The 11,319-nt window shown below is 34.8% G+C and overlaps 1 protein-coding gene across 1 annotated transcript; it reads right to left on the minus strand.

Annotated features, from left to right (window-relative positions):
• Positions 1-648: 648 nt before the first annotated feature.
• Positions 649-2,349, minus strand: LOC142143103 (serine/threonine-protein kinase SBK1-like). The gene is made up of 3 exons (XM_075200816.1): positions 2,232-2,349; positions 1,744-1,946; positions 649-1,350 (listed from the first exon to the last, which is right to left on the minus strand). Exons 1-3 carry the CDS (start codon positions 2,347-2,349, stop codon positions 649-651), a joined length of 1,023 nt encoding a protein of 340 aa, XP_075056917.1.
• Positions 2,350-11,319: the final 8,970 nt, after the last annotated feature.

Here is an 11,319-nt window from a genome sequence, read left to right on the forward strand (position 1 = left end):
TATTATATGAATAATATATATAATTAACAGTTGAGGAGTTTATCTTTTTTATTATTAATAAAATTTTTGGAGGGATCAGAAAGCAAACTGTTATCTAAACATTAATTCTATATCTCAGCAACATTGTTATAATTATCTTACACCTTCCAATAACTACATTGAACTACATTTAATATATCGCATATATGCAAACCACAAAAATGAGTTAAAACAGATGCAATGAAGAGATAACAGTAAGACAAATATAGAATATTACTTAATATTGAGAAAAATCACCCATATGACTAACTCCCCAACTCAACCCCATTATCTCCCAAAAATAAAAAATAAAATAAACAATCTCACCACTTCGATCTTTTTGTTTCTGGGTCCTCGTCAATGTAGTCAGAGTGTTCCCAAATATTAGAAGTTTAGCCTGTGTGTCGTTAGTGTCTGAGAAACCTTCATCGACATCATTGCAGTGGCTGCTTCAAGAGCAAATGTTCACATGAACAATTCCAGTGATAGCAGGTACTATACTTACATTAGTAATAAGTTGCATTGGCTTTGAAATTGAATATTGCATTTCCAAATGTATCAATTATATTGGTGAGGTCTAGCCAATCTCTACTTCAGATCCCAGATTAAGGCTGTTTTCTGTCCAAAAACTCAACGTTCTTCTGAGGTATAGGTCACAATGATATATTCCACATCACTGGGGCTCTCAACAATAATAAATACATCTTCTCCCTCTATTATAATGACTTTGGCCTCGTCTTCTCTCATTTCATTATCTTTTTCTTCTACCACAATCTGAAAGACTTCCTCTGGAATATCTTCAACTCCCCATTGAAAGTCAAGATTATTCAGGACAACGCCTACTGGATTCCTGATGGTAGGATCTTTTGAGAGCAGAACATGGAACATATCCTGAGCCTTCCTACTGAATTTCTGCCAGGATCTTGGAGATGGAATTTGTCGTACAAGACTTTGCCAGTTGATGAACTCCTGGAAAAGTGGATCTTCATCCACAGCTCTTTTCCACGGATAGGATCCAGTAAATGCAACAAAGAGAAGCACACCAAAAGCCCAGACATCAACACTTGGATCCAAGGCTAAGAAACTGCCATATTTCAAGTCACAGAGTTCCGGGGACATGTATGGTATGATGGGTGACATAGATGGAACAAGGGTCCCTGCATGCTGAGTTAATCCAAAGTCACTCAGCTTGATGTGGTGGCAATCTTTGTCCATTAGAAGCACATTATCTGGCTTCACGTCCCTGTGCACCAGTGATTTACTGTGCATGTACTCTAGAGCTCTGGCCAGCTGCATTGCGCAACGTTTGACCATCTCTTCTGGAATTCCAACCTGAAAAATTAGAATACATAATTTTAGAAGTGTCTCCGTTAGAAAAGATCTTATAGACTTCTTTATGAAACTTTTAGATGGTAAATATTAAGATAGTGGGGAGACAGCTATTTTCTACTGTGATACATAAATGTCACTGGTTGTCAATGATAATAATAATATATAAAATATGAAATATTAGTGAAATTGAAGTCAGCATTTTATCCTCATATTAAAAAATATCCAATTTGTATTATATTATTCCAAAATTTTAAGGACATTTACACATGATGACATATTGGTTCATATTTGTCAACCAAATATAAAAAACAAATATAAATATAAAAACACAAAGGATGAATGTATCATGTAACACTTTGCACATTAAGGAGATTTGAATTTTGCTCTACTTACACCACGCTGAATGCGGGAATGAAGGGATCCGGCAGGTGCCAGCTCCTGGGTCATGGTGTAGTGGTTATTAGTCTGAATGAAGGTGGGATGAGTAGAGATGATGCCTTCACAGCTTGACAGATAGATGGATACAAAGAGCTCATGGAAGAACAATTCCTGTGTGGTCTGGTTCTTCTTCACTTTTTTTAAGGCAACAGATTTACCTGATCAGAAAAAGTACAATATTGTACAATGATTAATATACATTAGTTAAACAATTTCCCATCAGTAGCTTCTGCAGTAAACCATCTCATTTCTAGCACGCAATCCAAAAAGAGCTTCATTTGTGGTAACACATGCATTAGACATTTACAGAGCAAGAACTGTACTTACACTTCATAAGACAAACACATTTAGCAGTACCTACTTTATAAATATGTTATGGGTCAATTCTTATCTGTGCCCATCGCTGAAATCTTTCTAGTACCTATTTATGACTATTATCTTACCAGTTTCCCTCTCTCGAGCCATTACAACTTGACCATAAGTCCCCTGGCCCAGCTGTTTCAACACTTGAAAGTTGTCTTTTGATACCTGCTGGATCTCAAAATGTTGATGGTCTTCCATCTTTATCTAGAAGATGATTGCACAAGTCCTCAAATTTGAGGTTAGACTCAATCTGTAACCACAAAAGACAAAAATGTTTGGAGCAAATGTGTGAAAGTTATATATATATATTATATATCATACAATTTCAAGGGGGGATTGGTCTGCACACAATAATTTCCAAATATATTAAAAAGGCTACACTGCTGTGACTGAAAGTACAAAACACAGTACAAGAGGCAGGTACACTCTTTAAGCACAAAGACCATATTATACATAATTAAAAACAGATACTGTCAAACTAAGCAGTAAAATAAACTCTATAATAGAACAATGAGAATCAACATGAGGTTCTTAGTGCACAGTTTGATCAAACAGTGGGTGTCCATCTATGACATCAAGGTCACCTATTTCACACTAACAATTGATAATTTTATAATATGGGACTTGCCTCATTTAGCCCTATAAACTACATGGTAGGTAGGATCCAGACTGCTCTAATTAAAAACACCTATGGATAGATGGATAGGGTGCTGGGCCAGAAATAAGGCAGTCACAAGCTTCAAAATAAACAAAATTTCAAGAGAGGGTGATCTGAACACCCTAACCTCCAAATAAATTAAAGCTGCTACACTACTGTGATTGGAAGTACAATAAACAATCCAATATGAATATTTATACATAATTAAAGAAAGGTATAACTCTGCAGGAACATAAACTCTATAATAGAACAACAAGAATAAACTTGAGGGGCCTGATTCATTAAGGAAAGGAAAGCAAAAAAAAAAGAAGCACCTTGGTAAAACCATGTTGCATTGGAGGGGGAGGTAAACTTAAAATGTGATTGTAGATTTATAGTTGAGGTAAGGCACGTCCTAGATTAACTTTTAATTTCAGTGTAAAATTAAAGCGCTGTCAAGTATTTGTGTGCTACATGAAAAATAACGCCAGTATTTAACTAATGTGCAAAATAATAAACTAATTGGCACCCTTTGGATTGTAAAATGGTTTGTCCCAGAGAAAATGTATTCTTTTTTTGCCTAACTTTCCTTAATGAATCCTTAATGAATCAGGCCTGAGGTTCTTAGTGCACAGTTGATCAAACCTTGATGTGCATCCACAGTTTAAACAAAATGTGTACTAAGAACCTCATGTTTATTATGGTTTTTCTATTATAGACTTTATGTCATTGCAGAGTGTAAAATATATCTGTCTTTAATTATGTATAAATTGGTCCTAGTGCTTAATGAGTGTACCTGCATCTTGGATTGTGTATCTTACCATAAATTAATGACATTGCCAAATCCTAGCTATGCATATCCTTAATGGTGAAAAAAGAATGTATGAGGACATTCTCAACAATTCTACTAATCAGTAAAACGCTAGGTTTAAATTCCTTACTATTAGCAAATTTAATACTAAGGGCTATCACAAGTCTATTGCTATCAAGTACTACATATTACCACCTTGTACTGCACAGTGTCCATAAAGTAAGTGTACGTATTTCAAAAAGTATTACCAAAAAATGATGGAGATGAAACTTTAGAGCATTAAAATTGAACTTACCTAAGCAGTAAAATGTCAGGAGAAGTTGGATATTCAGAGAAGCTGCTCCAATGACTCACAGAACAGGTTTAGTCCAAGAAGTTGGGTAAAATCTTCCTCAGATGTCCAATCTTGTACAACTTGTCCTTGGTATCACAGAGAAGTCCTTAGTGTACAGTTACAAAAGATAACTGAAGTACTTAAACTATATCATGATCAGCCTTATATTGGGAGTTCAGCCAGGGGCTTGAGGTCACTCCTCATCCAGAGATAATTGAAAGTTGATGAACCTCTATTTAGATGCAAATGAATGTATCACCTAGAACTTGCCCATTCATGATGAAGCTATTGTGATTGCATTAGATGTGGATTGGTTACAATGGATGGCAGGGAGGGGATTATGTTGTATTGTTATTTTTTTAATGTAATGTATACACATGATTTGAAGACTTTGCAATTGTTAAAATCTTTCCAACAGTTATGCCCAAAACAGAAACTTACATGGGAAAAAAATCACTTGAATATATATTTTAGTTTATCAATGTTGTTGGCTTTAAACATAATTGTGCATTCTACCAACAAGTAGTTGATTTTAATGTATATTTACTTGTTTACAACAAGAGCACATTTTTACCCAAACATTGAGACTACAGTGTCTGCTGTGACTGTTGTGTTGGCTATGATGTGAATAAATATTACAAAATATAGTTATAATATACACAGTCATTACATGCATGCTTCTAAAGGAACAGGCAAGATGAGGGCTGTTTAGTGCATCTGTTATAAATTTTAGCCTTGTACCTATAACTCATTTTTGCATATTAACAAAATTGGATCAGTATTATTAAATCACAAACTAAATTAATGTATGACCAAAAAAACTCTCTACAGGAGTATTTGATACATTTGATTTACTTCACATTAAGTCTGTTATGGGGCAAGGCCTGATGTAAAAGAAAAATATTCTCTGTACAGAGACTAATGTGTAATATGAAGGCGCTATATGAAGAAGCAGTAATAATAGCCTTAGACATAGGCCTTGTATACAAGTTTCCCAGTTGTTTATGGAACTACATTCTTATATAATTAATAACTTGTCCTTGTAATAAAATAATAAGCGAAAGAAAAATCAGAGGAAGAGTTTAATGCTGTAGAAGTAGAGTACCATCCTCTAACATGTAGAGTTCGCTAGGACAAAAATCTTGGGGGTAGATTTATCAAAACTTCTAAAAAGTGAAAGTGGAGGTGTTGCCGTTGGCAACCAAAAAGATTATATTGATCATTTATCTAGTACATTCTAGGATATGGTTGGTTGCTATGGGCAAAACCTTCAGTTTTTCATTTTATAAGGTTTGATGAATCTGCCCCTTTTGTGTGGTTGGAAATTAACCACACACATAACAGAGTAGATCATTTTCCAATAGCATTTACCAATATATCTGATGATTATCTGATCAATTTTGATTAGATTTTTAATCGAGCATAAAGGTTAGTTTGGGAACACACGCTGTAATATCGGCCCAATTGTCCGACATTGCAGAATGTGCAACTTGCATTACTATGCCCCATAAGGAACTATACTGGATTTTAATATTTAATGGTTTATTCCGAAAGGCGGGGGGTTAGTGAGCATATAAAAATAAATAAACAAACAATAATTATGTGCGACCAACTTTAAAACATTGGCGTGTATGGCTGTAATGCTGAATATTACTGCAACATTTGAGTACTTAACAACTTTAACTGTTATAATGCATAATGAATTAGAATACAATGGATTTTTATAAATGTTACTTTTTATTATTTGAAAAGATATAAAATATATGCTTAAATAAAATTTATAGGCCTGATTCATATCGGAAGCAACATGCGTTTTAAAGAAGAGTACAAAACGTGTGCATAGTTCTGATAATATTCAAATCCAATCGTGGATGTTAATTCCATTTTAACCATTTTAACCTCAGTATAAGTTAGTTCTTGCTATTTGTTGCCATATGTAGATTGACAGAACAGACTGCAGAATATGCACAATGTATATGTGCAATTTAAAGTCCCACCAGAAAAAAGTTCCTAAAACTAATTTGCAACTCTTAATACTATATTCCATCAAAAAAAATGTTTAAAAATGTTTTTATTTACATTATTTTAATGCATGTTCTTAGCGCATACTGTACATACAAAGAATTTTTTGTAGTTTCTCTTACTTGCAAACACCTGTTCTGGCACATGTGCATGTGTATAGTGATTACTATAAGTCGGCACTTACACCTGCCCTGTAGCTGTTGCAAAAAAATACGGCTACAAATCACGTACGTACAAGATACCCTGACCTTGAATCAGCAGCATCTGTGTAGACACGCCCTCATTGAACATTGCATACATTAGTCCACCCTTTCCCACGCTTGCTCTGCTCTTTAAATCGAAGGCCTTTGTAAGTGTCATTTGCATGCGGACATAAATTGCATGCATCTGGGTTCACTGGTGAATGTCCCTTTCTGGCGCATGTGCAGAGCAGTTTGAACACAAGTCTATTTGCGTGCTGTTGCTTGTGTAAAAGATGAATCAGGCCCTATAAGTTTACCTTTGCTTGAAGGTTGCATTAGTAATAATAGTAATTGTGTTTATTACATTTACTATTGATTAGAATTACATTTGATGTAGCCCTTCCAAACAGCACCTGCCCTTAGCAATGGCTGTGCTCCAATGACACAGATTGGATGTCAGTCATACATGACACAGGGGTGATATGTGCAAAGTAAAATCAGTGTCACTGATGTGCAAGACCCAGCAGCACCTTCAGCTGTAGGTCCATACTTACATGTCATATGCAGTAGTCATGTAATATAACACACAGCTCTAGTCAGTGCTCCTCCACGTCCTGTGGTTGGATGCACCAGATAAGTCATGTGATGTAGTAAGAGATTGGTCAGACTAATTCTTGTAATGCTGTGATCCCGTTCTCCTTGATCCACACAATATACACAACAAAGCCAAAAGTATGTGGACACCGCTTCCAAGTAGTGTTTTTGGCCATTTCAGCCAGATCCTTTGCTAACCGTTGCATAAAATCAGGCACACAGCCAGCAATCTCCATAGTCACACAATAGCAGTAGAATGGGTCTGTTAAAGTTGTATATATAATAATAATAACATTTATCGTCAGCAACCTGATTTGCAATATTATTATATATTATTGTTATAATACATATTATTATTTTGAGGAATTGCTGGTACGATACTGTGAAAAGGCTGGAACTATATCTTGTGCAAAAATCTCTTCTAAGAAAGTAGATCCGTGAAGTTAATGCTGATTCATTGTGAGCCATCCATGTGACCTCTGTGTTGACATCATTTTGTAAACACACCCACGTTTTTAAATTGACCTGCAGCCAACTGAGCGGACACTCTCTCTGCTAAGAAATCATGGTCTGCAGGTTGTATGGTAAATTAACTCTGTCTTTGGTAACTATGTAACTTAAGATCTAAAAATGAAGTAAATCTCTTTTTAGTGCAAAATCTACAATTGGACTGGACAATATTGATTTATTCTGGAAATTAATTCAACAGGTCATACTGAAGAGCTCCTTGACTTTCAATGTAACAATGTCATATAATACCACCTTTCCAATAAGCCAGTTTTTCCCATATCTGCCCGGCTACGTCTGCCCCGGCCACCTGTAAGTTATGTTATTGTAAAGTGGAAACATCTAAGAGTAAGAACAGCTCAGCCGTGAAGTGGCAGGCCACACAAGATCACAAAACGCTGTGAATTTGTCATTAACATATAGTGCCACGATGTCCCTTGATTTCTCGTTTTTAGAAACAAATATGACAATCCCTCTTAATTATGTACCCTTGTTTCCGGAATGGGCTATTCTAGTTATAATTACCAAGTTCTCTAGAATGACCAACAGGAGGAGAAAACTTTTTGCTGATCTCCACTATGGTCAAAAAAGACATCCTATACGTGTGGATTAACAACGAGTCTCCTACCATGTCCCTTTTCATAATTATCTATTCCATGCATTGTGCCTGGATTGGGTGGAATCCTCCATAAATAAGGAATTATGTACAAAGAACTTCTTTGAAATATGGAAAAGCTTTATTGACATGATGCCACATATACACTCAACATATGTTCACATCTGCTTCATATACTGTACTTGGCATGAAACCAGAACATTATTAGATGATCCTCCAGTCTTATTGGAACACAACATTTTAAATACCTAAACAAAAATTAAAAATAAGAATTAAATTTAAATGAAAACAATTGATGAACACAATGGGTAAAACAGTGGTTTATTATAACTACAAATAGTTTGCTATATTAACAGTCAGGTAACAAGCACTTCTTTTATCTGGGGATTATGGCTACTTAAATTACTTTTACAGAACTATTCAGTGAATAATTATGGGGAACTCAATGGACCACACCTGGGAAGTGGCTATATTCCTTGTGTCAATTTTTATTTACATCTTGTGTTTTATTTACGCTGTTAATTATACATATTTTCTTTGTTCTTCCTGTTAACAATTTTCTACTCAGCATAATGTGATGTTCTTTCTATCCTCCTTTCGTTCTTCCTATCATTCTTTCTTTCTTTCGATCTTTTGATCTTTCTATCGTTCTTTCTCTAAAAAACATATTTTAATAAAAACATATATTGCAATATATGGAGATTCTGAGACTCCCTGCTTGGACCGGTAGGGTTTTACTGTCAGATCTGAGGTTGTACCTTGTCTGCTTCAAATACAGCCAGTCCATAAACTAAATCCTTGATGACCTATCCATCTCTTCACCCATCTCTTCCATGTACAGGTTCAGGGAGGGTTGTTGTCTGGAAACCTATGAAGACTGCCCTCCATTGGGATCTTATATATTATCTGCAGATATACATTTAGAATATTGATCTCTGATCCAGCATAGGTAAGTGTATTGTCTGTCTAAATGCAAATTCCAACTAATGGTAAAGAGAGAACATTCAGTCCAAGGTGAGGGAAATAAAAATAAATCAGAAAGAATAGAAAGTGAGATATATGTTTGACATACAAGCAGTAAGAGCTTGTTTACACTTTATGTGTTACATTATATTTACACCCACAGAGATACATTTCAGACTAAACAAAGAATGCATTTCATGCACAGTTTATCAATTTACGGTTTGATCTGTAAGTTTGTTATTTGTAACAATTACATTTTCAGGAGTAGTGGAATAATGTCTCTTAGTTGCAACTTATGTTCTCAATTGAGGGTGGTAACCCAGACACATGAAGAGGGCTTCAGCAAAGAACTAGAGAAGGTTTCCAGCCAAGTTCATGCTGGGAGATAATGGATTTGCTTGCAGTGTAAAGATCAGAAAACAACGTCGTCCATCCACATCATACACAACACAATCATATGGTCACTACATAGTAGTGTCCTGGGAGGGGAATGTATTCAGATGCTGATGTACAGGCCAAGTAACAAGAATTGTGCTGGGCAGCAACAAGCCCATTGTCCTGTAATCATATGTTATTCTACTAGTGATAACTAATCCCAGGTGGGATAATGAGCTGTGAGTGACTTGCTTCCTCTATCTTTCACTTTTTGCTTTATAGGCTGTTTCTAGTAAATGTATTCTTACAGTTGTTTCAAAGGTAGGATTGGTTCCTTTAGGGCATGGACTCCCAGCTCTTGTCTGGAGACAAAGGTGGACACACCTGGAGCAATGTGGAAGGGGGGCATTTTGTATTTCTGTTTTGGTATGTAAATATGCTAAAAAAAAAATTTGGTTTTCTATCAGACTTTTTTATACCCCAATACTTGATATTTAGAGAATAGAAATTTGAAATTAATTCATAAACACATACGTTGTAGCGTGTCTATTTATGTAACAGAAAATCCTATTTAGACTCTTATTCAATCAAAGTGAATATATTTATCTTACTTAGAGGTTATATGAATTATTACCAATTAATGTATCAAAAGTATATAATCTTATAGCAATATATAAGAAATGCATACAGTATGTATGCAATTAAACCAAAACACAAATAAAACAACAATAGGTCTGTAGGAGTCCAATTCCTTCTAATCATTGATTTACTCTGCAGCAATTGTACAAAATTAGCTAAACAATTAAAGGATAAAGGATAAAAGAGAAATCTATATATTCTAAACAAAAAGACCTTTTAAAAATCATTCAAATATCAACACACAATATTATGTATAAAAGCATTCCATCAATGTGGACAATTGATTTAGTTGCAGCTCACTAAAGCAATGATAGATCCTTCCATTGCCTGAATCTATACCAAAAATGACAGCCTGATAGCTGTCAGTTATATAATATATAACTTTGGATTAACAGAAATTGGAGTTTACTTTATTACCTGTAGTAATTATTATTATTATTTTTATTATGGCGTTTTTCTTTTTTTTAATATATGCTAATTTGCTTAATGGGTGAAGCAGTGTATATACTGTAAGTTTAAATTATTTCATATTACAATTTATGTTTTCTATAGAAGTGTGTGTGTTGATATTTTAATAGATTTTAAAAAATCTATTTGTTACAATATATGCACTTCTTTTATAGATTTGTATGTCTTGAACTAATAACTAATATATATTTAAACTAAAGGCCATGCCCAGTTGCCCATAAAATAAGCAAAATGCACAACTTTCTATGTCAGCAGCACAGAACAATAGGTACATTTCCCCAAAAAAGGGAAATAAAGATTTCACCCTAAGAAACAAGTAGTGTGCGGAATATGAGGGGCAGGAGGAACATGGTTGTAGTTGCAGATAATGAAACACAGCTGAAGCTTTGTGTGTGTGTATATATATATATGTATATATATATATATATATATATATATATATATATATATATATACATATACACACACACACACACAGTCAAGTCCATAAATATTGGGACATCGACACAATTCTCATAATTTGGGCTCTATGCACCACCACAATGGATTTGAAATGAAACTAATAAGATGTGCTTTAGCTGCAGACTTTCAGCTTTAATTTGAGGGAATTTACATCCAAATCAGGAAAACGGTGTAGGAATTACAACGGTTTCTATATGTGCCTCACACTTTTTAAGGGACCAAAAGTAATGGGACAATCGAATCAAAACCTATTTTATGGACATGTGTGGGCTATTCCCTCATTATTTCATCATCAATTATGCAGGTAAAAGGTCTGGCATTGATTCTAGGTGTGACATTTGCATTTGGAATCTGTTACTGTCGACAGGACCTCAACTTTCCAGATGCCAGCTAGAAGACAATAAAACTGCACAAACAAGCAAGAGAGAAGAAGCAAGACCACCAGGTAAGAGAGAATGACACAATCTGTCTAAATTTGAATGCTGGAGAATATTCTTGAAAATTCATATTCAGGACCATTCCTATACACCTATGGGGTGAGCGCTACAGGTGTACTAG

The sequence above is a fragment of the Mixophyes fleayi genome, chromosome 3, assembly GCF_038048845.1.
Source record: "Mixophyes fleayi isolate aMixFle1 chromosome 3, aMixFle1.hap1, whole genome shotgun sequence".
NCBI lineage: Eukaryota > Metazoa > Chordata > Amphibia > Anura > Limnodynastidae > Mixophyes > Mixophyes fleayi.

Bases quoted from the DNA above. Each gene is read 5' to 3' on its own strand.
- LOC142143103 (XM_075200816.1), bottom strand. From the start codon at position 2,349: ATGGAAGACCATCAACATTTTGAGATCCAGCAGGTATCAAAAGACAAC. The intron at 1,947-2,231 runs GTAAGATAATAG...TTTTCTGATCAG, and splicing joins GGCTCGAGAGAGGGAAACTG to GTAAATCTGTTGCCTTAAAA. The intron at 1,351-1,743 runs GTAAGTAGAGCA...CTAATTTTTCAG, and splicing joins ATTCCCGCATTCAGCGTGGT to GTTGGAATTCCAGAAGAGAT.